Source organism: Ctenopharyngodon idella, chromosome 10 (assembly GCF_019924925.1).
Source record: "Ctenopharyngodon idella isolate HZGC_01 chromosome 10, HZGC01, whole genome shotgun sequence".
Taxonomy (NCBI): Eukaryota; Metazoa; Chordata; class Actinopteri; order Cypriniformes; family Xenocyprididae; genus Ctenopharyngodon; species Ctenopharyngodon idella.
In genome coordinates, this window is record NC_067229.1 from 36583006 (window position 1) to 36609609 (window position 26604).

Genomic DNA, 26604 nt, shown 5'->3' on the forward strand with positions numbered 1-26604 from the left:
GTGCATGTGAATTTAATTATTTTATTCATGTTTGAAATACATACAGAATTTTTTCAGTTATGTATATTTTGTACATTATCATGAAAAAATTGTCTTTGAGAACTGAAATTTGGTTGAATTGTAAATAATGTTATTCAATAATATATATAGCCTAATGTTTTATTCAATAAAAGATGAATTGATATGGATTTTGTGAGAATATCTTACAATTATTTGTTTCAATCCTAAACATCAGGGATAACATGGAAAAATGTTTGCTATAATCACAAACTTTAATACAATGGCAAACACAGGCATCAAAATAGTATTGATCGAATTGAAAGAATTTACAATTTGTCCACCTGTTCAAAGAAGAGAGAGTATTATTATACATTTCCACTCAGCCTTTTCTGTATTGCAGTTCAGTTCATTAGCTGTGACTCCAGTAGCTGTTCACCACATCAGCATTTAAAATCCCTTCTTCAGAAGCCAGTCCTTCAGCTCTTTATCAAACTGCCCTTTAATTCTTATAGTCCCAGTTATTTCATTAACCTGTGTTGGAGGCTCTTTGCCCATAAGCCCCAGCAGGAATTCCTTAACATCCTTATCCAGGGCCTGGAAAAGATTGATGTAAAGTTAATAAAATAATTTGGGACCATTATTATGCTTCTAAACACGTCTGCTCATGATACTCACCCATATGTCTCCCTCGACCTTTCTGAGCACAGTGCTGTGCTGATTCCCGTGCTTGATGTCAGAGTAAACAGGAACATTGTGCATTCTGGAGCGACGGATCATGTAGGGCAGTGAAGGTGGTTTATCTGTGTAAATAATAAAAACAAAGAAATAAAACTCCATCAATAAAAATATCACAAAATGTTTTTCCAACAACACATTAAAAATGAAATATGATACAAAACATTTACCCCGTATAGCTAAGAGACAATGATATGATTGTAGGGTAAAAATAAAAGTGCATTTACCTGGTGGTGGGATCCATCCTGACGGTGCAGGACCATCATGTCTAGGAGGAGTTGGGATGCGTGAAGGAGGAATAAGTCTCTCCACAAACCTGAACTCTTCTGTGGATTCAATGATGCCCCCTGATCCTTCAGCAGGGCTGTTTTGTGTCTAAAATCAAACAAAACCGTCTTCATAAGCACTCAGTTATGTTTCAATATCAAGCTAGAATGATTGTTTGTTGTTATTACACAAAACCACTCGTAACATTTCAAGAACAAACAAACCATCCGATGCACATTTACATAGATAGTGACCGCCATTGCACCACTGATTATTACACTATACGAATAAATTATGAGGTAAAAATGATTGTAATACTTACTCTTAAGCAAGACCCAGTACTCAATGAACGTGTGGCTGGATTAAAAGCTCTGTAAGCAACTCTTGCAGCTCGGCAGACTGTCAAAGACATGCTTCTGACGGAGGCGGACATTTCTCTTTTCTGAGAGGAAGGGCAGCAGAATCTTACGTCACGAGTTTGAATGAAGAAGCTTTATTGACAACAGAGAAAAAATGCAAAATATAAATTTTCAAGAACTTGACTAAAATCTATACTTATATAATTTTATTTTCAATTCTATGTACCAATAAATTGATACGCAACATAATAATAAAATTGTGCTTTAGATGCTATCCAGGGGACTTTTAAGTTGCTTTCTTATAAAAAATGAGCATGCGCAGAGCACTTTCTAGAATCGCGTAAACACTTCAGACTTTTTGATGTTGATGTCCTGTGTTTGCTCCTCAGTTATCAATATCGATTCATGTTAGTATTGGTCTTTACTTTCAATATTTAAATAATAGTGGTGATGATATTGTGCTGTTTGTAACGATTCTGTCAAGCTGATAACATTTTAATTTTTTGTTTTATGAAGACTTAACATCATGCAGTTGTTTATTCGTGGCCAGACTTTGCACTCTATTCATCTGAATGGATCAGAGACTGTTGCCCATATCAAGGTACTTTGTCTTACATTTTATACATAGTTAATTTAGACAAACGTGAATAAGAATTGGAAATTATTTGTTTATTTATTATTGCATTTGACGAACTACTTGCGTTTCAGGCTCAGATTGAAGCTTTGGAGGGTCTGACCTGTGATGATCAGATCATTTCACACTGCGGGATTCCCCTTCAGGATGAGACACTGATTTGTCAGTCTGGTATTGAGGAGTTTAACACTCTTGAGGTCTCATCAAGGCTCTTGGGAGGTAAAGATCAAACCCCTGTGGCTTTATTACCCTCTACCTGTGACCATTTACCATGCCAATGTTGTAATGTAGAAGATGGAAGGTCTGAAAATAGACTAAAGCAATTATAAATATTCATTTATGATGAGTAACTGGTAACTGGCTGCCTTATCATGCATTATCTTGGTTTGGATGTTTTCATAAATATAACCTCTTCACACCCAAAGGCAAAGTCCACGGTTCGCTGGCTAGAGCAGGAAAGGTCAGAGGACAAACTCCCAAGGTAAGTCTACATGTATTTGCATCCCAATTTGCCTACTTATACTATGTCCTATAAGAATGTACTCTTTTTGTGAAGAAAAAATACATACTTTTGAGTGTGTAGCAGATGAGTATGCAAGTTTTGGGACGTACTACCATGTCATAAAGGTGACTTCAGTGGACCGCGAATGTGAATCCTGTCACCGCAAGCTGTCCTGTCACTCATCTTGTCACAGTTAACATCCTCATATACACACTTCACATTTGTTCATTTCATTTACTCTATTCAACAATTTTTCCTACTGTACTGCAGAGAAAAGAAGTAGCATGTCGAGGGTCTTTCATGTGGAGAATATCCTCGTCTTTTTGCATAATGATGCATTTAAAAGTGAATGGCCAAGCGTGTCTTTATGAAAGTCGCAGATTTTATGAAGGACTTCTCCAGTCATTTAGTTCGCTTAAACCCCATCCCTGCAAGCTTCATTTAAACATACTATGATTTTGGGCAGACATTCTAATTTTGAGAATTTATTAGGATGGATAGTATGCAAATTGGGATGCAGCAATTTTAAAAAATATTCATATCTCATTATATTGTGAGAATTTTAATTGGTAGCATTTACTTGTTTATTGACTTTGTGCACTGATATTGATCTTTTCAGGTGGACAAGCAGGAAAAGAAAAAGAAAAAGACCGGCAGGGCAAAGAGAAGAATTCAGTACAATCGGCGCTTTGTCAATGTTGTCCCAACATTTGGCAAAAAGAAAGGACCAAATGCCAACTCTTAATTTGCTCTTCAAAACGACTATCAATGTTCACTGCATTCCTGGGCAGTTTGCCTGATCATTTAATGACTTTTTGATGAGAAAATTGTAAGGTAAAAGCCAACTGATTCATAAAATGAACTGATTTGTGCCCTTTATATGCTGTAATAATGTTTTGTACAAGTGTAGATAAATACGGTATTTAATTATAGAAATGTAATATATAACGACACTATGATTCACTAGGGTCTCTTTATGTCAGTGGCAAGAAAAAAAAATGTTTATAAATTGCAAATAAAAACATTTAATGAAATTGATTCACATGTCATTACATTCGCACAGTTTGAATATACATTTGAATATCATTTTAACTTTGCAGTATCATGCAATGTGGCTTTGGTAATTCATTCTAAAAGTCCATATCAATACAGGAGCAGCAAGTGCAATGCTATTCTTTTCTTGTATTCTTTCCCACTGGATCAGCGATCACCACGAGGCCCCAAGAAGCCAAACCTACGGAGAAAATAGATCAAAATCAGTTCTGATTTAATTGCTCGTAACAGACAGTGCATGAATGATCTCACCTGCTGCAAATATGATCTGAGCCACTGTGCCCATAGATGTGGGTCCACCTAAATGCATGAATTTACGCGCTTGCATGAACACATATCCGCCTGAAGCCAGCAGCCCACCGCCCGAGAGGATTCGGCAGCTCCAGCAGTCCTCAAATAGCGGTTTTCTGACCGGACTCGACTTCTCCGGTAGTGGAGGTGGATTTGACATGTTCAGGTGAAAGTGTCAAAGCAGTTCCTGTGTAACTGGTCTCTGCTGTTTATAAACAATGACACTATCTACTTTCCAAATTACTTGGTAACATTATTAATATTTATACAGAGAACTCCACCAACTCTGTCACTTATAGGACGCAGTGTGAGAAAAATCGGGTATGTCACGATGACCTTAAAAACCGGAAGCATTTAGTATTAGCGCTGTTATTGCATTCGTGCAAGTCATTGCTGCGCAAATATTGCGCAGAAACAATTACCAGAGTGTAAAAACATTACTTATTTAGTTTGTGTTCACGATTGAGATGTACAGTATAAAAGAAAGTAGCCAAATATTTGTACAAATAAACTTAACAGACACAAAAAGACTTAAAGTTTTATTTACAATTTATATAAATATATACAATTGTAATTATAAAGCAACATTGCTTTCTAACCCTGTTGGATAATCCAGGATTGTGGACCATTTTTGACCATTCATAAGTTTTTTTTGTTTGTTTGTTTTTTTTGGAACATATGGTCCAAAAACAGCTACTATTTTAAGATTATTTCTCCAGCAAGGAAAACAAAAGCAAAACTTTTCTGTCAGTGCCATTCATGGCAGTGTCCATCAAATAACAATCGATATCATATAGCCTTCTATGACATGGAGCATTTTCAGTTAATTTATTTCAGTAAGTCACATCCTTCATATTTTTCCTCCCATGCATGTACAGAATCCCAGTGGCATGTGAAAGTCTAATATCACTTCTGGCTCCCATATCCACGTGCGATGTTATCATTGGTCTCTGCAGCATCTTTCAGAACCTGCATCATGAGGGCATTTCTCTTCCTGCTCTCCTCCATTCGGACGGGATTGGCCTCGGGCAGATTCTGGATAAATAGATGGAGAGATGGATCAGGATACAACTGGAATCAGGAATCTGCACTATAATATAAGACCTCATAATATTTTTTTTTATAACATTTCTCGTGAACAACGTGTTATTCTAGTGAATCCATGCTATTTATTCAATGCAATGAAAAAACAACAACTAATGCTGCTTACTCATTAACCCGGAGGCGTAAAAAGAGACTAGAGTAAATATCATAATCAGAAGGTAATAAAACACGATCCCGCTTACATTAATTCGTTAATAAGAGATCGTGTAAAACCCAGAACGACCACGTTTATTATGAAACTGATTGTTGACAAACAATGACACGAGTCGTTACCTGCCAATAGTCGCAAAAACATCACCCCGCACTTATGTAAGGTAATAATAACAGGTTTAATTGTGTTTCTCATTTATAAAACTGCAATGTTTCAGTACCTTCAACATTTCCCTTTTCCTCTCCTCTCCAGGTGAAATTATGGCCCACATTCCGTAGCCGACACAGACGACCCCGACCAGCCCGATCGAGGTCAACATGGTCCTCATGCTGCTCATGGTGTGCACGAGCTCTCCTCGAGCACGCCAAACTCAATAATTATACACTTGATATAAATGATCAAGCTTCTCTAGATCGCGGGAAAAGCTAATTCAGTATACAACACACAGCACGACACTGTCAGTTGACACGATGCAGTGCATTATGGGAGAACTTCATTATACAACTTTTTTTTTAACCTGTTACTGGCAGATTGGTCAATAATCATTGTGAAAATGGACAGGTGGCACGTTTACCGTCTAGTCGCACTTTCTGCATGCGAAGGAGATGAGAAATCTTCAACTTTGGGAGGTCAACAAACATATAATATAATATAGGCCTAGTATAATATAATATAATATAATATTATAAAAATGCTAGAATGTGTAATAGGGTTGCAAAATTAGTCTATATTAAATTATTAAGAATATTATTATGGGACCCAATGGTTGTTTGTATAGTTTTCTGTAGTTACTGATAATATTATATTTCCCATAAATTAAATAAATATATTTTGATCATTTTAATTAATTAATTACTTTATTTATTTATTTATTTATTTGCAATGCAGTCACTACAATTTGTGTAAAAAAAAACATAGAATGATATTATTAACTTTATGTTATGATGTGGTCAAGAAGGTCGAGACCTCTGTAGGACAGGCCAAAATCATCATTTTATAGTCAGTGGATTCAGACATTTTTAGCTAACTATACTTTTCATGCTGAATTGTTTGTTAGATAATAGTTATCTAATGGTTTTCACACACACACACACACACACAAAAATACATCTAATGGTTTAAAAAAGGTAACAGGACACAAAAGTGTACACTATTTGTGGAATGTGGTATGATGAGGTATAATGGGTCAGGTAGCCTATTAATCATTGACTATATAACAGATCATTACTTTAACACCAATTATAAAATATTGCTTTTTAAAATATTAGTCATCTTCCAAGGGTCAAATTAAAGGGTTAGTTAACCCAAAAATGAAAATGTCATTAATTACTCACCCTCATGTCGTTCTACACCTGTAAGACCTTCATTCATCTTCGGAACACAAATTAAGATATTTTTTATGAAATCCGAGAGGTATATAACACGTCTTCTATAGAAAGCAATATTGTTAATGTTCAGCGCTTCCAGGTTCTACGTCAGAACGGCGTCTCAGTATTGGCTGAGGCTGATCACGTGAGCAGCACAACGCATGCGTGTGATGTTGATGCAGGAGCCGGCCAATGAGCCGGCGTTCTGACATAGAACCTGGAAGTGCTGAATGTAAACAACTTATGACAATGACAGAGAAGAGAAGATATTGTTGAATAAAGTCGTTATTTTTGTTTTGTTTTTGCTCACAAAAAGTATTCTCGTTGCTTCATAAAATTAAGGTTGAACCACTGCAGTCACGTGGACTATTTTAACGATGTCTTTAGTACCTTTCTGGACCTTGAAAGTGGTGATTATATTGCTGTCTATGGACGAGTCATATACCTCTCGGATTTCATCAAAAATATCTTAATTTGTGTTGTGAAGATGAACGAAGGTTTTACGGATGTGGAATGACATGGTGATGAGTAAATAAATCATTTTTGGGTGAACTAATAATGCAAAGCTGCACACTGATTAAATAAGTAAATAAAACCGCAGGACACAGAACGGTTGATTATACTGTCCACCAGATGGCTCTAACATACTGGTCTAAATGTAGCTGATCTAGTGTGTGTGTGTGTGTGTGTGACTCAGTGCAGGCTGTGTGGGTGTTCAGAAAGCACATAAGTGCTGATAATGTGTGTCCATCAGAGTCAAGGTGCAAAATAGATAGCTGGAACGGAAGGTATACATTAGTGTCCCTTTAAGCGACAGCCTGAGCACATGTAGAGCTTTGTTCATCCCTTACAAAACATTACCATAGCAACCGTAGTTTCTGCACAAACACCATAGTTGCAGCTAGAGTTACAAGATAGATACAAGAAAGATAACTTGCTGTTATCCATCACTGCCATAACAATAAAAGCAGACCAAATCACAAAATGATTCTAAAAGCCTCTTACATCATTTGAAGAAGATGCCATATTCATATGTTGGTTCTACAGAAATAACAGCCTGTATTTTACTGGAAATCATGATAGGATGCACAAACTTAAATGGATTAAATCCAGAGCAGTCAGAAACAAATTTTGTTGAATATATATATATATATATATATATATATTAGAGATGCACCAATACCGATATAATATTAACACACATTAACTAAATTCTGAAGATTAAATTAATATTTAATAACTTTCTGAGTGTTATTCATTCATATAATTACTATTAATATTAAACATCAAACTATTTTCTTAGCATTTTCTTTACACAAATCACAAATTCAGTGCATTTTCCTGCCCTCTTTTGATTGACAGGATACACTATCAGCACTGACTATCGGCTGTTTTTAAACTATATATATATATATATATATATATATATATATATATATATATATATATATATATTATACATTATATATTAGAGATATTTATTTATATACCGATATATCGGGCAATAATCGGTATACGCATGAGTATATTATATATTTCATGTTAAATGCGATTAACCGATTAATAATTTTATTATTTCATATTTAAAGTTTGGTCAGAAGATTACTTTTTTTTCCTCTCTCTAAAACTTCCCCTCTCAACACCAACGCATTCGGAACTTTCAGACAGCCTACATGTTGTGACCACACTACCGATTCCTTCACCTAACCTGTTCTGAATTCCATCCGTGCTAAAGGTTTAAACTTCTGATGTTCTGAAGCAGAAAGCGAGGTAATTTCTACTGGCTGCGTTATTGCTTGAATATTTAATCGTTTCCTGCCTCTCGCACCCCCCACACCCCCTCCAAATCACTCAGTCTATAATGACACCTCTCACGCCAACCCCCTGGCTGCCTTTCCTCTCTGATTGCTACAGTAACGCTTGCAGATGCCTGCTCTTGTTGCCATGACACCCGTATTTTCCCGAAGGTGCGACGCTGATCATTGAAGGAAATATTCATGTGCGTGTCTGTGTATGTAGACTGTGTGTGGTTTACCTTCGATCTGCAGCGTATGCGTGATTATAGGTGTGCTTTGCATTTTTAAGCGGTAATAGTTTGCCCTTGTCTATTCAGTAGTGTTTTATGTATACAGAACACATGCACGGTGCTTTCATAATGTTCTCAACAGCGTTTAACACATTTCAACACCTGTGTGGTCCTGTGTGGTATTTCACATCAGCGCGTCCAGTATGAATGCTAATCATGGCTCGTATTGGCTTTGGGAAGCAGAGCCCACTTACAGTTCTCGGCGGAATTTTAAACACTCGGCTAATTCACACTTACGATTTGCGTATGTGTTGTTGTAGCCTACATAAATCATCAGTGGAAAGGGGAAATGTGGTATGTGTGAGTGTGTGTTTGGAAATTGATAACTAAAAGTCTGTACTTCCCAAATGCAAAGAAGTTCATCTTTTTTTCGCATTAGTAAAACAATGTAAAACAAGTACACAGTGCTAAGCTTCTGCTCTGTGCCAAACTGACCTTTCCATCTTGAGCAAATAGCCTACATAACAGGAACATTGAGTGCAGGTATAGTATACATCAAAACATAAATATACAGAGCTAATAAATTAAACGTATTGCAGGTAAACAAAGTAAAAAAGTATTCTTGTAATGGTTTTATGGGGGTTAGTGCGTTGACGGCAAGCTATGCCGTAATTACTGTAAATAAAGGTGTATTTGGCTTGAAGCGCCACTGTGCAGACCGATCGGTGTTTGACATCAAAGTACCGCAAGAGCGATTAGAGAGCAGACGGCTCCGCTTTCTAATTGCTCTCACAGTACTTTTTATCAAAGTCCCTTTAAGACAAATCATTTCACTCTGCGGCCATCTTTGAAACGCTTCTTGGGCATGCAAGTGCAGCTCCTATCTCTTTGAATGGGGAAACATCAAATTCTCCAGAGCTGTTCGCCAAGCTTTCGATTAAATTTTATATTTGAAATCACCAATGAAATCTGATTAATTTTGTTTAAAAACACTCGAATCATGACAAAAACTGTATTTTTCAGGTTTTAATCAAGCTCATGCGCAGTCCTAAGTGACTTTCAAAAGTATTTTCAAAAGTATGTGAATTTCGTGGCTTCATTGTTGCAGTAAACTTGCACAACGCTCTTGAATGAATAATTTCTAGATGCACGCCGGTCTGTTATTGCAGAGACTTCGACTTTACATTTTCACACCCCTAAACATGACGCGGAACAAAACAAACTGTGATTGTTTGCATTACAGGGTGGTCCTTGGCCAATGAAAGCTGCGATAGAGTCCTTCTGCCATCAGTCTGAAGGTCTGGCTACGCAAGACTAGGAAGCACGCGTCTGTTTGTTTCTATAAGAACCGAAGCTTCTAACGGCAGCTGCAGTGACACGATGACTTTGAACGAAATTCACTGACATCAAGGCTGTAATGTGATTGCTTATCAAGGCACATGTGATCCAAGTTAGCCGTTACACTTTTTCCAACTGAGCCACAGACCCTTGTATCTCCCAGTAATAAGACCATCTCTGCCTTAAAGCTCTGTATGTTTTTCGAATCGCTCTCGCTTTAATGTTTGATGTCATACACTGATCGGTCTGCACAGCGCCACTTTAAGAACACCCTCAAGCCATCCTCATCTTAATTCACCCTCAAGCCATCCTAGGTGTATATGACTTTCTTTTTTCTGATGAACACAATCAGAGATATTTTAATAAATATCCTGACGCATCCAAGATTTATAATGGCAGTGAATGGGGACCAACGAGTATAAAGCTCAAGAAAGTGCATCCATACAAAGCAAAACGTACTCCACATGGCTTCGGGGAGTTAATAATGGCCTTCTGAAGCGAAGCAATGCATTTGTGTGAGAAAAATATCCATATTTAACAAGTTATAAAGTAAAAGTTCAAAACGCTTACACACTACGTCATTTACGTTTTTTTTGTAAGTTGAATACGGAAGGCGGTCTGACGGAAGCTAGATATTTCACTTTATAACTTTTTAAATATGGATATTTTTCTTACACAAACGCATCGCTTCGCTTCAGAAGGCCTTTATTAACCCCCTGGAGCCGTGTGGAGTACGTTTATAATGGATGGATGCACTTTCTTGAACTTCATATTCATTGGTCCCGTTCACTGCCATTATAAAGCTTGGATGCATCAGGATATTTATTAATATAACTCCAACTGTGTTCATCAGAAAGAAGAAAGTCATATAGACCTAGAATGGCTTGAGGGTGAGTAAAGCTTTTTTTAATTTTAACTAATCCTTTAAATCTGCAGTGGTCAGGTGGTACAGTGGCCATGTGGTACAAGTCATAGCTCTCAGAAAATTTTGAGTTTAAATTTTGAGTTTTTAATCACAAGTTCTACAAGTATGTGAAGGATTTTTGCAGTTCAGAATCGTTAAGGTAATTATGACATGGTGTGAACGCACCTTTAAATAATGTTTGTTAAACAGAGTTCTGGAATACCCAATTCTGATTTGTCAGTCACAGATCTGCCGTTAAATAATTTTGCATAATTGCCCAAGGCCAGTGCTAGTTTCATGTCTCTCATATCATTCCACACGCCCCCACATAATAATATTTCACATAATAATTCATTTAAAAAAATCATGGTTATAAGCACAGATGTTTTTATGTACTCAAAAATGGTAGTAATCCCATTAATTTTAAATAATGAATTAAACATATTTTATGTATTTATTCCTTAATTAATAATTAGAAATCCTGCTTGGTTAGCTTCTATTATGGGTTTTTTCTATTTTAAAAAAATCAAAGCTATAGAAAAACATGCTAATAAATTAAAAGTGTTGCAGGTAAGCAAAGCAGTACATTTCTGAAAGTAATCTTGTATGGGTCTCACATAATAATTACTGTAAAAAAAATCACTTTTGAACACGTTTTTATGTTAATAATGGTATTAATTAATTTTAATTAATGTGAATGTGAAGGTCAATTCTATGATGACATTTGATTTTGGTTATGTATATTTGTTTCAAGGCTATGTATATATATGTGCGGATCAAATCTCAGGTGACGTTTTGTCGGGTGTCCAAAGACCAGCAGTATTTCCGATCTTTGTCCTCTCATCTCCATTTATCACTGTAACTTCTAGTTCTCACTCCACTGTTCTAATTTGATGTTCTTCTCCTCTAACTTTAAACCTCATCTTAATTCTGATAAGGTTCACTGTACTGAGAACTGCACCAATGCATAATTCATGTCTTCCTCTGTCCTTCTTAATGTTCTGTCAGTCTTTTCATCATATTTTGGAAATGACTCTTCCAATTTTAAGGAGATGTTCTCATTCATTCAACAGCACCGAGGGGTTTTCTAGACATCAGACTGAATTATGCCATTTGCTGTTGATTCATCATTGACAAAAGGCATCTTAAGCTGTATTAAGAAAGGGTTAAATTGCTGATCCTACTACAAATTTTATTTCCTTTGGATGGAAAATCTTGGTGATTTGAAAAGCAGCTCTTCAAAAAGAGAACCATTTCCATACAAGTGTAGCTGTCTCCGTCTGTGTGTGTGTGTGTGTGTGTGTGTGTGTGTGTGTATGTGTACCAGCTTGTCTGTGGCTCACTCATGTTTCAAACTTATCAATTGTAACCAGTTTCCATAGCAACATCTCTCAAGAGGTGAAGAGAGAGGGAGAGAAAGAGCAGAAAGAGAAATAGACTTTGGCAATGAAGTGTATGTGATTACATGCATGTATTCTGCATGCGCTGCAGATAAACTGCACTCTGGTGCTCTGTGATAAAATGGCATGTTTAAAAAAAAAAAAACAGCAATTTGGGGTTGGTTTTTTTGCTGACATTATTATGTTATTATTTATCTATACTCTGTTCCATTTTCCTGCTCCATTTTCATACCAAATTGCTTTTCAAAGCTTTGGCAAATGTTTCAGCTGTGTGGCCATGCACAGAAAACCTATTTTGGACAGGCTTTTGGTTTTGATTTTCCGCAAGCGAGAGAGAGAGAGAAAGAGAGAGAACCTAACATAAAATGCATTTCATTCTTTTTGTGTCTCCATGGCAACCAAACTGTGTTAGCCTCTTATTGACTCCAATGCACTCACACTTTCTCTGCGTCTCTCCCTTTCATTATCACTCTTTCACATTTCCTTTCACTTGAGACTTGCAAAAAAACTTTCTTTATCTCTTGGCCTTCATCATTTGCCTTGATCTTTTTTCTCTTATCACAGTTTTATTCCTCTTTCAAATTTTTTTTTTTTTTTTTTTTTTCTGTGAATTCAATTTCCTCCTTTTGCAGACCATCTTATTTTTAATAAAAATACCCTCTTATTTCTCATTTCCCTCCCCATTTTAAAAGATTTCAATGTGTGAATTTAAACACAATTGACCAAGCTACACTACTGTTCAAAAGTTTGGGGTTGGTAAGACTTTTTTTTTTTTTTTTTTTTTTAAATCTCTTATGATGCATTTATTTGATCAAAAATAGTAATACTGCGAAATATTATTTACTGTATTGAAAACATCTTGCGTATTAAATATCACTGTTGCTTAACATAATGCTAAAGTTATATTTTTGTGATTTGTTAACAAATTGACCGTTCGCAAAGAGCAAAGAGGACAATGACAGCGCGTCGACAGACAAGACAGAGCAGGTTACTTTTGATATGAAACAAAGTCCCAAATTTTGTAATTTTTAAAGAAATTTAAACAATAAATACCATTTTTTGGCTCTTTAATGTGTCGTGACAGATCGCTGTAGCGCCTCAGATCAAGCGGCTCTCTCGATCATCTCTTCTTACTAGTTAATTTATAGCAACAAATGAACATGAATGAACCACATTTCAACCACAGAAAGACGTCAGTACACATAATTTTTCAAGTTCAAGTCCACCAACGTCAAATTACTAACTCCCGTAACTGCTTTGTCGGACAAAATGGCAGATTCAGCGTTTTGATTGGTTAGATCACCTGTCAATCAAAAGGGTCAATTGTCCTTTTTAGGCTGATTCAGTTCCAGTGTAAATATTGATCAGATCTACACTGTTCAAATGTTTGGGATTGTTACATTTTTTAATGTTTTAAGGTCTCTAATGCTCACCAAGGCTGCAATATATTGAAATATTATTACAATTTAATATATCTGTTTTCTATTTTAATACGTTTTAGAATATAATTTATTCCTGTGATGCAAAGCTGAAGCTCCAGTCTTCAGTGTCACATGATCCTTCATAAATCATTCTAATATGCTTATTTGGTGCTTAATAAAAACATTTCTTATTATTATTATCAATGATAAGGAATAGAAAGTTTAAAATCACAGCATTTAAAATATATATATAATATAAAAATATATATTATATAAAATAGAAAATTATGTAATTAATTATTATATAAAATAGAAAAAATAGATATTTTGTAACACTGTAAATGTCACTTTTGATCTATTTTAAAGCATCCTTGCTTAAAATAAAAATTTTGAACAGTAATGTATATTTACTTCCCACCCCAAAATGCAAATCAACAACACTTTCTTTTGTCGGCAACATTGTTTTATTAGAACATGTGGAATTGCTTTTGGAGTATATAAGATATTCGGTTGTATTCAACTGAACACAAACCGTAAAGTTACCAAAGGTGCTGTAGCGTACATTAATGTATCATGTATAAAAGACATTATCATGCAGGTATTCTTAAATGTAGATACTGCATGTGAACTATATTAATCACAAAAAGACATTCAGTGATGACGTCTATAATGAAGACCCTAGTCAGTTGTCTCTCGGCCCACATTCCTGTGCTAATAGCGATTGTCTAGGGTATATATTCACATTTTTGAGGGTACATGGTACATCAAGTCAAAGCCAAGATGGAAAGAGGACCCAGGAGTTTGAACCAGACGTTGCTAAAAAAGCACTCAGACCGTGTCGTTATTAAATGACTCGCTTATTGTACTGAAATTTGAAGTGTGTGTGCATGTGTAAGTGTAATAATGAAGCCATTCTAGCTAGTGCAGAGGCTCAGGAGTGATACGCTCGGCCACTCTATTCATCTACAAAGCCAGAACTACACACAGCTTAGTTAAATAATCATTATTCTACTTGTTTAGCAGACTGATGGACACAGCACAACACAGGAACTCCAGGTGAGGCAAATCGAGAGGCCCTATGATACACAGAACAGAGTGGCGGTAAATGTTGTATATAGTCTAACAACACAGAAGATTGCCTGAAAAGTTTGTATTTGATGTGAGACCATCATCATCGTGGTTATGACAACATCATCAGTCTGTTGTCAGAAGCATCATGGGCGAACGTTACCGACACCAGTGTCTCCATCATCTGCATCACGGCCTGCTGTGTTCGGCTGTCTCACGCACATCAGCCCACTCAACGCAAATGAGTCTTCCTCTGTTGTTTGCTACAGTTCATCTGTTGGCATTCCAAAAGTGCTTTTATAATTTGTCACAGTCTATCGAGTATTTGAACTCCGGCAGAGGTTGGGGTCAGATCTCTCTTCCCTCCGGTACGGCCCGTCCTGCACGCCCGTCTCAATTAAGAGTCTGCCGTTCTGCTCGTCCTCACCGCAGCCCATGATGGATGAATCCAAATCATCGGGTGTCAGTCTTCAGATGTGATGCTGCTCAAACAGTTTCTCCGGCTTGTGATATTTATCTCATTGGTTGATTTGCTTTGAAATGTTTGTGTAAACTTCACCATCTGATTTTTCGTAAAAAATACTTCTTGTGCGGTTTAAGGACACTAATAGAACTACCCTGACCGAACTGCAACAACTGAGCCATATATTCGTAATTTGATCAATTATTATATTGTACCTCTACATACAGGGTACATTTATATGTATCTACCACAAATACTGAAATAGCAAATACTTAGCAGTTATTAAATACTTTGACATAACAAGTTTTTCCACAAAAAAATGCGGTTGTTTCTGATGAAAAAGACGTCGCAACATAAAGTCCACGGTCTATTGATTTCAAATTCAAGGTAACACATTCTGTATTGGTCTCGGTAGCACATTAAGTGTCTCTTCGTAGACATTAAGAACCGACGAGTTGTTGCTATGAGCAGCGGAAATTTTCAGCAGCCCTTGAGAAATTAAATGGTGTTACAAAACATCTACACTGCCTGAGTCTTTTGTTCACCATATATATCTCTCTCTCTATTGCACTCGTTTTCTTTTGGTCCACCTCTCCACTTGTTTTTTTTTTTAATGGCAGTGATTGAGGCAGCATTGATGGCTTTAAATGCCTCCTTGTCTTGAGCTTTTTCTACATCTGTCCATCGTCCATCCCCACCCAGGAGATCTGAGGAGGAGCTGAACAAGGTCTGTGGATGAGGGAGAGGTGAGCACGACATAGTTCGGTCTTTGCTTTGTCGTTTCTCTCCTTCCTTTCATAGTCCTCTGTCCTTCATTTGATCACTTAGAAGCTGACCAAAGCATACACCATACTGCAAAAGAGACAAAGAGAAATTAATTAAGAGAGATATACTAACCTTCACCCTCTTTGATAAAGCACTTCGTATTAAGAAAGACATTCTGTGACGAACACTTGCTAGTGACATCTCAAATATTTACATCCCTTACAAAGAATACAGTATGTAGATAATTATTTCAGAATGGTTTATTCCTCATTCCTCAGATTATTTAATGAGATGTGTATATGTATATGTACACTACTGTTCAAAAGTTTGGTGTTGGTAAGATTTTTTATGTTTTTGAACAAAGTCTCTTATGCTCATCAAGTCTGCATTTGTTTGATCAAAAATACAACAAAAACAGAATATTGTGAAATATTACGTTTTTAAATAACTGTCTATTTGAATGTATTTTAAAATGTATTTTTTTCATATGACGGCAAAGCTGAATTTTCAGCATCATTACTCCGGTTTTCATTCACATGATCCTTCAGAAATCATTCTAATATGCTGATTTGCTGATCAAGAAACATTTATTATTATTATCAATGTTGAAAATGGTTGTGCTGCTTAATATTTTTGTGGAAACTGTGATACATTTTTAGGATTCTTTGATGAATAGAAAATTCTAAATGTATTTATCTGAAATAGAAATGTTTTGAAACATTAAATGTCTTAATATTGCCACTTTTGATAAATTTAATGCATGCTTGAAATTCTTACTGACCCCAAACTTTTGAACAGTAGATGTATATGTATATTATTTTATTTGTATTATCCAGATTATAGCCATGATTCTATTTGTAATGGTTATGTTCTATTTATGGACTCTTATGTTGTGTTTCCTTTGGTTCCTGTGTTTTTTCATCTTCTGTTTAGTTTCTGTTTGCATGATTTCCTTGGTTTCTGATTATGTCCTTTGTTGCTATGGTTACTCATTGGTTAATTGATTATATTCACCTGTGTCTTGTTTGGTTTCTCATTTAGCCTGTGTATCTAAGCCCTCAGTTTGTTTCAGTTCTTTGTCCTGCATTGTCTTTGCTATTTGCTTAGTGGTTATGTTTCAGTCTCTCTGTATTTTGGAATCTGTGTTTGTTTTGTTTAATAAAAGTACTGTAATTGGATTGTCATCTCTCACTTCTTCTTCCTTGCCTTGCCTGTACGTAACAATAGGGTGTTGTTGTGCAATTTCTAAGGTGTTCTGAGTAGTTGTTATTTGGATTCTAGGGTATTCAAGGTGGCCACTAAGGTGTTCTGGGTGCTTCCGTAGTGGTACAAGCCAAAAGCCAATGATATTCTGTTCTGTAGGTACTTTTTACCCATATTATTATCAAGTGAATATTGTAAGTCCAATCTCTTAGAAAATTAGTAACATACTTTTTCACAAAATGTGAAAAAAATCGCATGATTTTGTGGGATCATTAATTTCAAATTATGTCATGTGAAGTACAAATTGTATGAGATGTGTTTGTTCGGATACATATCTATACATAGTATGAGTCATAGTAATAGCGATGCCGTTAATAAGATCCAAACATAAAATCATATTTAAATGGGTAGAAGGTGTATGAATGAAGAACATTTACCTGTACAGATAGTAGAAAAAGGAGAGAAGGTAGAAGCCTAGTTTGCACCAGGACTCTTTTTGGCAATAATTCAGAATGTCTGCATTCATCACACTCACTGGATCATACATAACCTCAGACCCATCTGCAGGACGGTGGAAAAACCTGAGGGAGAAAAAGCGAAAGGGAATTACTACAGGGGACCCATTTTGAAATTTCAGTTAAGTAGATGTGAGGAACAGTTTGTACCTCCAGAGGTGATAGAGCAGCAGGGGGATGTTAAGGCCCAGAGTTACCCACTCCCCTGCGCACATGAACATCAGACAGAACAGCCCGTGGATGGAATACTCTGGTACCACCAGCTGGAAGACAGAGTTAAGGATAGATTCAAGTACTCGTCATGTCTGTAAGCATGAATATGTATATTCATCATAAGTGCGTCATCGTTTGAATATTCAGTTCTGATTCTTTATGTGCATGTGACAAAAGTGACACAAAGCAATATATGAGTGTGCCTCCAAATACTAAGCCAGGAAAGCAATGGGGGTAAAGAAAAGAAAAGAGGTAAAGTGATGCCACTTTCAAGGAAGACAGGAAGTTGATTATTTTGTGGGTTTGTTTGAGAGAAACAGAATGTTTTTCAGAATGTTATTAACCAAGGTTTTTATTCAGGGGTCCATGAACCCCTGAGAAGGTATTTAAAACTGCATTTTCATGCTATTTATAACTATTCAAGTATGGATGCATGATACACTACTGTTAAAAAGTTTGGGGTCGGAAAGATTTTTTTAATTTTTTAGTTTTTTGAAAGAAGTCTCTTATGCTCACCAAGACTGCATTTATTTGATCAAAAATACATTTAAAAAAGTAAAACTGTGAATTTAAATATTTAAAAAAATTCTATTTTCTATATATTTTAAAATGTAATTTATTCCTGTGTTGCAAAGCTGAATTTTTAGCAGCATTTCTCCAGTCTTCAATTTCAATCTTTTTATTGTCATTGCATTGGAATGCAATGAAATTTCAGAAACTACACACAGAGGTGCTACAATATGACACAGAGGTGCTACAATGTGATAACCACATACACAAACCACAATAACCTAATCAAAATCCATTTAAAAAATGTGAATGATGCAGGTAAGACAATAAAGTGCATTCAGTGTCACATGATCCTTCAGAAATCATTCTAATATGCTGATATGGTGCTCAAGAAACATTATTATTATTATTATCTTTATACTGTATATCACTGTATATTAAACATTATCAATACATTAAACATCAATGTTGAAAACAGTTGCTTAATATTTTTGTGGAGACTGTGATGCATGTTTTCTGGATTCTTTGATAAATAAAATTTAAGAACACATTATTTATTTGAAATTGAAATCTTTTGTAACATTATAAATCTCTTTACTGTCACTTTTGATCAATTGAATGAATCCATCCTTGCTGAATAATATTATTAATTTCTTAAAAAAAATAAAAATAAATAAACATACTGACCCCAAACTTTGGAATTAAATTGCATCAGTATTATATTAATTATTGTACGAAATTAGAAATTTAATCATTTATCATTATAAGCCAGTATTGGATATTTAATTGTACACGTAATGTAAACTTTATCAAATCTCAAAATGAATATCCATTTGTCATACTGTATATTATAACGTAATGATGCCTAAATCCACTTGTAGCATTTAAAACAACTGAATTTATTTTTTAGTGTTTTATTTTTATCTATTTATCCAAAATGTCAGCTTATGCAAGGGTATCAGCCAGCATCCCTTCTATAAAGTTTGAAAATAGCTGTTTTAAGGACTTCTCTTTCATGTCTTTCCCACCTTAGATATGTTTACACTTGAACTGATCTACCACAGTTTCACTCACCTTTCGGAGGAGGTTGCAGATTCTCTCGATGTTCAATATTCTTTCCCTCTGAGGAAATACAGAAGAACGCAATTAGATTTCTAGCAGGGCGCTTCAACAGTTTTGTAACCGTGCAGCATGGATGCATGTTGCTGCGTGTGTTCACATATATGCATGTATGGCAGAGAGTTTCTCTGAAACCCGCTGTTCACAGTTGGGATGCTGAGTAGTTGATGCTGCGTGAAAGGAATCGTGATCTAAGAAAAGCCTTACCGCTCTTGTGGGGTTGCTCTGATCGATGGGGTTTTTGAAGTCTGTGCGCAGTTCATCAAACGCAATAATCTTGAGGAGAAACAAACAGAATTTGTGTTACATGAGCATTTCAACAAAACCACTGGACATTTTGGGGGTTAGAGAGCATGTAGGATGATTGGGCCATCCTTTTTATCTTTAACTTTCCACATTTCTCAAGCCATTCCTACAGCTTCAAGCTGTGTTCTCCCCTCCTTCCTTTTCCCCTTATAGATCCATATCTCCTGCCATCCCCTCACTTCGTTCTCTGTAAACAGATGCAGTTGCCATGGTGACCGAACGAGCCCCTAAGCGGGCGTCATGGTTACTATAGAAGTGAGTTCACATTCTTATTGGCTGAGAGCCATACAAAGATGGGGGGAGAAGGAGAGGAAAGGGGGATGGGGTGTCAGAACGAAATTACGGTTTGATAAGCATTCTCAATAACATGGTTTCTCGCCGGCATGCACTCATACACAGACTCTCAGCCTCCCCCACTCTCTGTCTCCATGCTCTCTCCTTCTCTCACATACATTTACACACACACTCGCACCAAATGACTCATGTTTAGAATCTCTCCCACTCCTGTCATTAGTCAATGCTCAGTCATTTCAAGTCTGTTTCTTAATGGCCCTTTGAACGTCTTACACGCAAGGTCTGCAGTCTACTGCCAATCTGAAAATATCCTCGACTTCTCGTTTGGCATTCAGGGCTTGTGTTTTAGGTGTTGAAACCTCTGCTCCTGTTGATCTCTGGTGTTTTAGTGTTTCAGACAGATTTTAACAGTTCAGGGCCATTGTGTCTGTCTGCTGTTGCCTTTTGCGAGAATGCCGCCTCTAATATGAAGAATACAGATGATGTTGAGGTCTCTGGTGGCGACTGTGCAAATTTCATTTGTGATTCTACAGACAGTGGGCTGGCACAGAACAACCAGTAGAGTTCAAATGAGCTGTTGACCTCTTCCTCTTCAGCGCTCGCTCTGTGTATTTATGTGTGCAGCCGAAAACATGTCTAAGTCACATTACACCCCAATATCAAACGAAGAAAAAAACAAGAAAATTACATTTTGGTTAAGGAAAGTTAAAAAAAAAAATCATTTTTGAATTATTTTTGAACCCACGACCCGACAGAGGATAAGCGGTTTGGAGAATGGATGGATAATATTTTTGAAATATACATTATTTTTGAATTTTATATATAATATATTAATATTATTGTAACATATTTTCATGACATTATCCCCTAAAACATTCATTGCCGTAAGGCATCCAGACGTTGCTTTTATTTTTTAATTTCCATTATACTCAAAGGTGATTCTTATAAAACTGTCATTAATGTAATATAGTTTTTTGTCTTGTATTTTTAATAAAAATACTATAATACAACATTTAGTTAAAGGCAAATTCCTTATGTATGTACAGTCAAACCAAAAATTAGGGATGCACCGATACCGATGCCAGTATCGGTATCGGGCCCGATACCAAGCTCGTGTACTTGTACTCGTACTTGTAAAAATACCCCTGATACCAAAGAACGATACCTCACGTGACGTAACTGACAGAACTGTCCGTGCACAGAGACACCGGCGGCAGCAGCATAAACAATGTCAGCCTCAGGGGTGTGGAAATACTTCAAAATTAATGATGACAACACACACATTGCGAACTACATGCTTTCAATCACAATTCGTTATCGATTAGTGAAGGCGGGATAGGCGGAATCGCGCTTAATGACACAGACCAGAAGCGCTCTCTCTCTCGCGTACGCGCTCTCTCTTTCTTGCGCGCGATCCCAGTTCTCTCAGACAGAGCGCGATCAGTTCTCCTCGCGCCTGAATGGTCAAATGCACACATAGTTGTCAAAATGTCCATCGTATCTCACGTAAATACAGTCGGTCATAGCTTAAGTGGACGCAAACATTTGGGTGAAAACAGGATATGTGTCAGTATCCATGGATTCGGTCTTAAAGGGACCATAGCCTATATTTGTCGTTAATGTTAATAAAACAACAAAAGATGTTAAATAAATGTATACATGGTAAATAAACCTACTGTATCTGAAAAACAATTTTATTTAATTTGTATCTCTATAGTATTTGTTGTATTGTTTGTAATTTGTTTGTAAATTTCTTTTTATATAACAACAATTATATATATTGGTAATTATGCCCTTTGAAGGTTATTGGACACTGTGAAATTTTTGTTCTTTAAGTTTGTGACAAGCACATAAAAATTATTACTTTTTTCATTAGAGTAATAATGAAGAAGCTGCCCTACATTCATTAGTCTTGCTGTGTTGTGCTTGGAAAACTGCAACATCAAAGAGAAAAAAGAGAGAGAGAGAGAGAGAGAGAGAGAGAGAGAGAGAGAGAGAGAGAAATGAATAAATGTATAGGCATCGGTATCGGTATCGGCGAGTACTTGAAAAAAAGTATCGGTACTCGTACTCTGTCCTTAAAAAATGGTATCGGTGCATCCCTACCAAAAATTATTCAGACATTTTTGATATATTTTAAGTAGTGGGTGCAGGACACTATAGTTCATTTATATAAGTGAGGATAGCAAAATAAAGTAAACTGTGACATATTATACCAAAAAATTCTTCATACAGTGGACTACCAGTAAAATTGATAAAAATTTGGAACCAAAATTTATTCAAACCATGTTTTGCTTAAGTGTTATCTGACATAATTAAGATTAATTTTTTCTGACACAGTTTAACTAACTCTGAGATCTTGTCATATTTTATTACCATTTTTTTTAAACTATAGTGAATAAACTGTATTAATGAATGAAATGTTCAAGGTATCTGAATAAATTTTGGTTTGACTGTGTATATATATATATATATATATATATATATACACGTGTGTGTGTGTGAGTGTGTGTGCACAGATATTTATTTATTTATATATTTATTTATTGCATTACAGTAAAGAGAATGAGATTTTTAATGGAGAATTAGGAGGGGAAAATGTGCTTAATTTCCATCTCAATTAAAAAGTCTTAATGGTCCTAAAAATACAATGCAATTTCTTTAGGCAAAATATAATTTCTTTAGATTTTTCAGGTGAAATATAACCGTTCTTAAGGTTTCATACGATTTTCGTTTACATTCTTGACTGTATGCGTGTATGTTTGAGTCCATATACACACAGGTAGACTCCCACCTTCCTCCGTTTTTTCTTTTGTATCCGTCTACTGGTTCTGTAAATCATTAATCATCCATGACTCAGAATGTCTGCTCTAATAATAACTGCTGCGATTTGTATTCACCTCATGGATAAGGCCTCTTGTTAAGGGCAGGGGAGACATCTTGGACAGACACACACCAGTCTCTGCGCTCAAAAAACTGGCACGAAGACACACACACACACATATTCACACTCACGCAGTCAGACTTGGCGATGACATGGATTCCGATGCCAATTGAAATGGAAGTGTGACAGTGTTACAGGTACACATTCACATAGTAGGGTGTAAAACTACAGACAGCTCAAAACGTACCTGCCAGATGACGAAGAAGATGAGAGCAGCGCATAACACGAGTGTTAACATGTAGCAAAAGGCCGCAAAGGTGAAGGCCATGGCTGTCCCAGCCAGCCTGACGGTGATCCGGGTCGAGAGAGGGCGAGGGGGAATCTTCCCCTGCTCTCTCTCTCTCTGTGTCTCGCTTTACTGCGTTGCCCTCACTCTCGCCCCCTTCAAGGAAGTTGCGAAGCACTTTGCTCTTCTTATATCGCTCTCTATCCCTTGTCTTAAAGCTTGCGGTCCAGCTTAGGATGAAGTCGGGAGAGAATTACAGAGGAATCTTCTTGGTCTGGAGCTGCAGATATGAGGCGTCTGGCTGGTTATCCGCCTCCGCTGGCTGAAGCGCCTTGTAACTCGTGGCTGGACCGTGTGTGTTTGTGTGTAATTCTTTCTCTCTGTCCACCTAAGATAACTGCTAGAGCTGTTTCCTCTTTTCACACTCTCTGCCGTATCCTCTGTTCCTTCACTTGCTCTCCTTCTCCCTCTCTGTCTTTCTCTCTGATTGGCAGAGGGGGGTTTGTATGTATGTGGAGAATCACTCCCCTCCCCCGTCTCTAAGATTAGTGCTGCACACTGGGTCCAAACACCTTATTTACAGCAGAACACCTTAAAAAATATCTTGTGGGCACATCAGAAGATGAATGTCCTCGGTATACGATCTGAAAAAGAGACATTGATTCGAGTTACGAAGTAAAGAATGGCTGAATGTGTTCACCCAGCTTGAAGAATGTTTGTTGAACATTAATTACAATTAGACATATTTTAACTGCTTTGGTGTTGTCATTTCAATCAATAACAGGACACATATGAGCATTTAATCGACAGGTCTTGCAATGATTCATATCCTCTCTTAGAATAAAAGGTAGTTGATCAGTTTTAAGTGCTAATGATTTGGTATTGTGGATTTATTATGAATATATGAACAAATTAATGACAATGCAAAGTCAAAAATGGCATAATTTTTTAGACAGAATTCGAGCAACATATGACTTTAAAATGAGTTATTGAGGCTGTAAGTTTAACATTAAAACTCACTTAATGTGGACTTGCAACAAAAACATGTTTTTTACAGTTATATATCGAACTTATTATCCAAAGTAATCTAGACAAGGCTTTGTAGACATGTGCATTTCCAAGATACTACTGCATTTGTTTAAAATATTTACTGCTGGATTTGGCTGATGGAACGAATCCTTTGATTCAGCCAAAAGTAAAATGTGCCAATTTTTGTGCATGAATCCATATCAAAGCTGTAAATCCTTCAGTCCTTCTAAACATGAATAAACAAAGCGTTCAAAATGACGGTGAAGAATGGTTAACTAAGTTAGCTGCGTTGCATGAGAGTATGTAAGAACAAGCATTTACCTGTGTTTTCTGAAGCAGTGGTGCAAGTCTGTCTACATCTGTCCTCTCTCCCCTCATTTTCCTCCCATCAATCTGGGTCGACACCATGTCAGAAATCTCTGGTCTGCTTTGCTCTGGATGTCAATGTCGGTCCAATCATAGTCTCTCATTGGCTGCTGGGTGCTCTGCGACCAGGTATGAAACGGCAGAAAGAAGCAAAACATGTATGAATGTGCTGGCCGCATTTTTCTGTTTTATCTTACGCTTTTGATCCAGCACAGCTTTCTGAAGTCTGACACTTAATTAAGCGTTTTTCTCTTTTTCCTCCCTCCATCTGCCTTACCCATTTCCCCTTCGCTTTCTCTCGCTCTCATTCCTTCTCTGCCTCTCTCAGTTTTTTTTTATGAATTCAAGCATTCCCCGCTGGTATTTGATCTCAAAAGCAGAAGCAATGGAAAAGCCCTTCTCTCTCGCCCCCATCTCTTTGATTATAATAAAAATGTGATGTTATTACCTCTGAATGCGCTGCTCAACTGCATTCAACAGTCTTCTCTTCCTCCGTCCCTGTATTTTCTGCCCTACTCTCTCATTCCCTGGAGAGATATGAGGGGGCAGAGGGAGCTCCGAGTCTTTTCTTTTTTGGCTTCCCTTGTTTGTCTCTCACTCTCCCTCCCTCTTTTATTCTCTTACTGTCTCTCTCTCACACAATGTTACCTGTACTTTTTTCATGAAAGCGTCTGCCACTGCAAGAGAGATGAAGTAAGGTTTGATTCTTTTTAGTCAAATCTGCAGTCATATTTTCAGAGATCAAAAGTAGAAGAGAGTTATTTTATTTCACTCACAATCTGTTTTCTCTTTTCATAGGGTTCCCCCGAATTCCATAAATTTTCCATTTAATTTCCAGTTGTTCATGACAACTATTATTATTTTTTAATGATTTTATAGTTATGGTGTTTTTTGTTGTTGTTGTTGTTGTTGTTATTTCTACATCAGATACAGTTATGGGAATTAATAGATTAGGCCTATTATTATTATTATTATTAGATTAAATGATAAAAACCTATTTTTGTACAAATTATCTACAGTAAGACAAAAATGTAACTTAAAAAAATGTATACATTGCTTTAGAATTTCCATGATTTTTAACATTTATTTTATTACTTTGCATAACTTTTCCAGGCTTAGACATTTTAAAACAATTTTTAAAAATCCACTATATGTTCCATGATATAATAATATTAATATTATTTCCATTTTTTTTTTTTTTTTTTTTTTTTTCCAATTGTAGAAAACCTACATATAAAAAAGGTTTATATAGTAATGTATCACCCCTTTGAACAGGGTTCCCTGCCACCTCATTTACATAGTGTCAAATCTATTTTCAATAAATACTCCCTGGGAAAGGTCTTTTTCTTCTCTCATCAGGTATGTTTTCAAATCATCCCCACAATGTCTCCATCTTTGTTTACTGCGTGTTCTTTAAAGCGTGGGAAATATTGAAACTTGATTGACATTCTCCCCAGGGAGAAGAGACTGAATCATTCCAGTATTAAGGTTTCTGATTTGCTTTTATTGCTTACATTCCCACAGCTTACATTCTCTGTTTTCCAGGAACACTGACAAATACAGCCGCAAGTGGCAATTATCGGGGTCCAAGCACCAATGGTATGTACAGACGATACAGTGATACAATGGCTATCTCTTCATGGAAATATTATTCTATGTACTATGTTAAAATAGACAAATAATTTTGTCTCTAAATTTTAATTGGACAGCAATACATTCAGTCATGTCTAGCAACTTGACAAATGTATTTTTAATATCATTAGGTTATATAAAATTAAGAAAATAATGAATGATTTATAAGTAATTTGGAGAGCACAGATTTATTACCCTTAATACTAATTATTATACTTTGTAAAACTTTATGAAACTATAATTAATTTCTATGTATTTTTTACTACAAGTCAATCTTTTTGAACCATTTACACAGAGACCTAAAATAATTTGTTTTGCTATTCCTCTGGTAGGCAACATTAGTATTACGGCCTATTATCTCTCATTCCCATTGATATAATTGGCTGATTTTGTAAAAAC

The 26604-nt window shown here is 36.2% G+C and overlaps 5 protein-coding genes across 6 annotated transcripts; 1 reads left to right on the forward strand and 4 right to left on the reverse strand.

Annotated features, from left to right (window-relative positions):
• Window positions 1-7: 7 nt before the first annotated feature.
• mrpl49 (mitochondrial ribosomal protein L49) lies at window positions 8-1492 on the reverse strand. Its single transcript, XM_051908458.1, has 4 exons — window positions 1325-1492; window positions 963-1110; window positions 676-800; window positions 8-594 (listed from the first exon to the last, which is right to left on the reverse strand). Exons 1-4 carry the CDS (start codon window positions 1433-1435, stop codon window positions 448-450), a joined length of 531 nt encoding a protein of 176 aa, XP_051764418.1. The 5' UTR covers window positions 1436-1492; the 3' UTR covers window positions 8-447.
• Window positions 1493-1624: 132 nt separating this feature from the next.
• faub (FAU ubiquitin like and ribosomal protein S30 fusion b) lies at window positions 1625-3535 on the forward strand. The gene is made up of 5 exons (XM_051908459.1): window positions 1625-1768; window positions 1878-1962; window positions 2070-2214; window positions 2421-2476; window positions 3117-3535. The coding sequence occupies exons 2-5, from the start codon at window positions 1888-1890 to the stop codon at window positions 3240-3242; spliced, it is 402 nt and encodes a 133-aa protein (XP_051764419.1). The 5' UTR covers window positions 1625-1768; window positions 1878-1887; the 3' UTR covers window positions 3243-3535.
• dmac1 (distal membrane arm assembly component 1) lies at window positions 3499-4202 on the reverse strand. Its single transcript, XM_051908460.1, has 2 exons — window positions 3803-4202; window positions 3499-3731 (listed from the first exon to the last, which is right to left on the reverse strand). The coding sequence occupies exons 1-2, from the start codon at window positions 3999-4001 to the stop codon at window positions 3667-3669; spliced, it is 264 nt and encodes an 87-aa protein (XP_051764420.1). The 5' UTR covers window positions 4002-4202; the 3' UTR covers window positions 3499-3666.
• A 165-nt stretch (window positions 4203-4367) lies between these two features.
• LOC127520418 (ubiquinol-cytochrome-c reductase complex assembly factor 3) lies at window positions 4368-5589 on the reverse strand. Its single transcript, XM_051908462.1, has 2 exons — window positions 5317-5589; window positions 4368-4876 (listed from the first exon to the last, which is right to left on the reverse strand). Exons 1-2 carry the CDS (start codon window positions 5431-5433, stop codon window positions 4748-4750), a joined length of 246 nt encoding a protein of 81 aa, XP_051764422.1. The 5' UTR covers window positions 5434-5589; the 3' UTR covers window positions 4368-4747.
• Window positions 5590-13993: 8404 nt separating this feature from the next.
• On the reverse strand, window positions 13994-25181 carry cnih2 (cornichon family AMPA receptor auxiliary protein 2). Of its 2 annotated transcripts, none has more exons than XM_051909320.1 (8): window positions 25022-25181; window positions 24529-24692; window positions 23140-23822; window positions 19616-19684; window positions 19364-19411; window positions 17717-17829; window positions 17489-17632; window positions 13994-15935 (listed from the first exon to the last, which is right to left on the reverse strand). In XM_051909320.1, the coding sequence occupies exons 3-8, from the start codon at window positions 23218-23220 to the stop codon at window positions 15908-15910; spliced, it is 483 nt and encodes a 160-aa protein (XP_051765280.1). In that variant the 5' UTR covers window positions 23221-23822; window positions 24529-24692; window positions 25022-25181; the 3' UTR covers window positions 13994-15907. The 2 variants fall into 2 exon arrangements, with proteins under 2 accessions (XP_051765280.1, XP_051765281.1); XM_051909321.1 differs by lacking the exon at window positions 25022-25181 and adding an exon at window positions 24851-24969.
• Window positions 25182-26604: the final 1423 nt, after the last annotated feature.

Bases quoted from the DNA above. Each gene is read 5' to 3' on its own strand.
- faub (XM_051908459.1), top strand. From the start codon at position 1,888: ATGCAGTTGTTTATTCGTGGCCAGACTTTGCACTCTATTCATCTGAAT. The intron at 1,963-2,069 runs GTACTTTGTCTT...CTTGCGTTTCAG, and splicing joins AGACTGTTGCCCATATCAAG to GCTCAGATTGAAGCTTTGGA. The intron at 2,477-3,116 runs GTAAGTCTACAT...TGATCTTTTCAG, and splicing joins TCAGAGGACAAACTCCCAAG to GTGGACAAGCAGGAAAAGAA.
- mrpl49 (XM_051908458.1), bottom strand. From the start codon at position 1,435: ATGTCCGCCTCCGTCAGAAGCATGTCTTTGACAGTCTGCCGAGCTGCA. The intron at 1,111-1,324 runs GTAAGTATTACA...GTTTGATTTTAG, and splicing joins GTACTGGGTCTTGCTTAAGA to ACACAAAACAGCCCTGCTGA. The intron at 801-962 runs GTAAATGCACTT...TTATTTACACAG, and splicing joins AGGATGGATCCCACCACCAG to ATAAACCACCTTCACTGCCC.
- cnih2 (XM_051909320.1), bottom strand. From the start codon at position 23,220: ATGGCCTTCACCTTTGCGGCCTTTTGCTACATGTTAACACTCGTGTTA. The intron at 17,830-19,363 runs GTGAGTGAAACT...TCTGTCTTCCAG, and splicing joins TCTGCAACCTCCTCCGAAAG to CTGGTGGTACCAGAGTATTC. The intron at 17,633-17,716 runs GTACAAACTGTT...TTTCTCCCTCAG, and splicing joins CTGCTCTATCACCTCTGGAG to GTTTTTCCACCGTCCTGCAG.
- dmac1 (XM_051908460.1), bottom strand. From the start codon at position 4,001: ATGTCAAATCCACCTCCACTACCGGAGAAGTCGAGTCCGGTCAGAAAA. The intron at 3,732-3,802 runs GTGAGATCATTC...TTTTCTCCGTAG, and splicing joins TCAGATCATATTTGCAGCAG to GTTTGGCTTCTTGGGGCCTC.
- LOC127520418 (XM_051908462.1), bottom strand. From the start codon at position 5,433: ATGAGCAGCATGAGGACCATGTTGACCTCGATCGGGCTGGTCGGGGTC. The intron at 4,877-5,316 runs GTACTGAAACAT...CTATTTATCCAG, and splicing joins GGAAAAGGGAAATGTTGAAG to AATCTGCCCGAGGCCAATCC.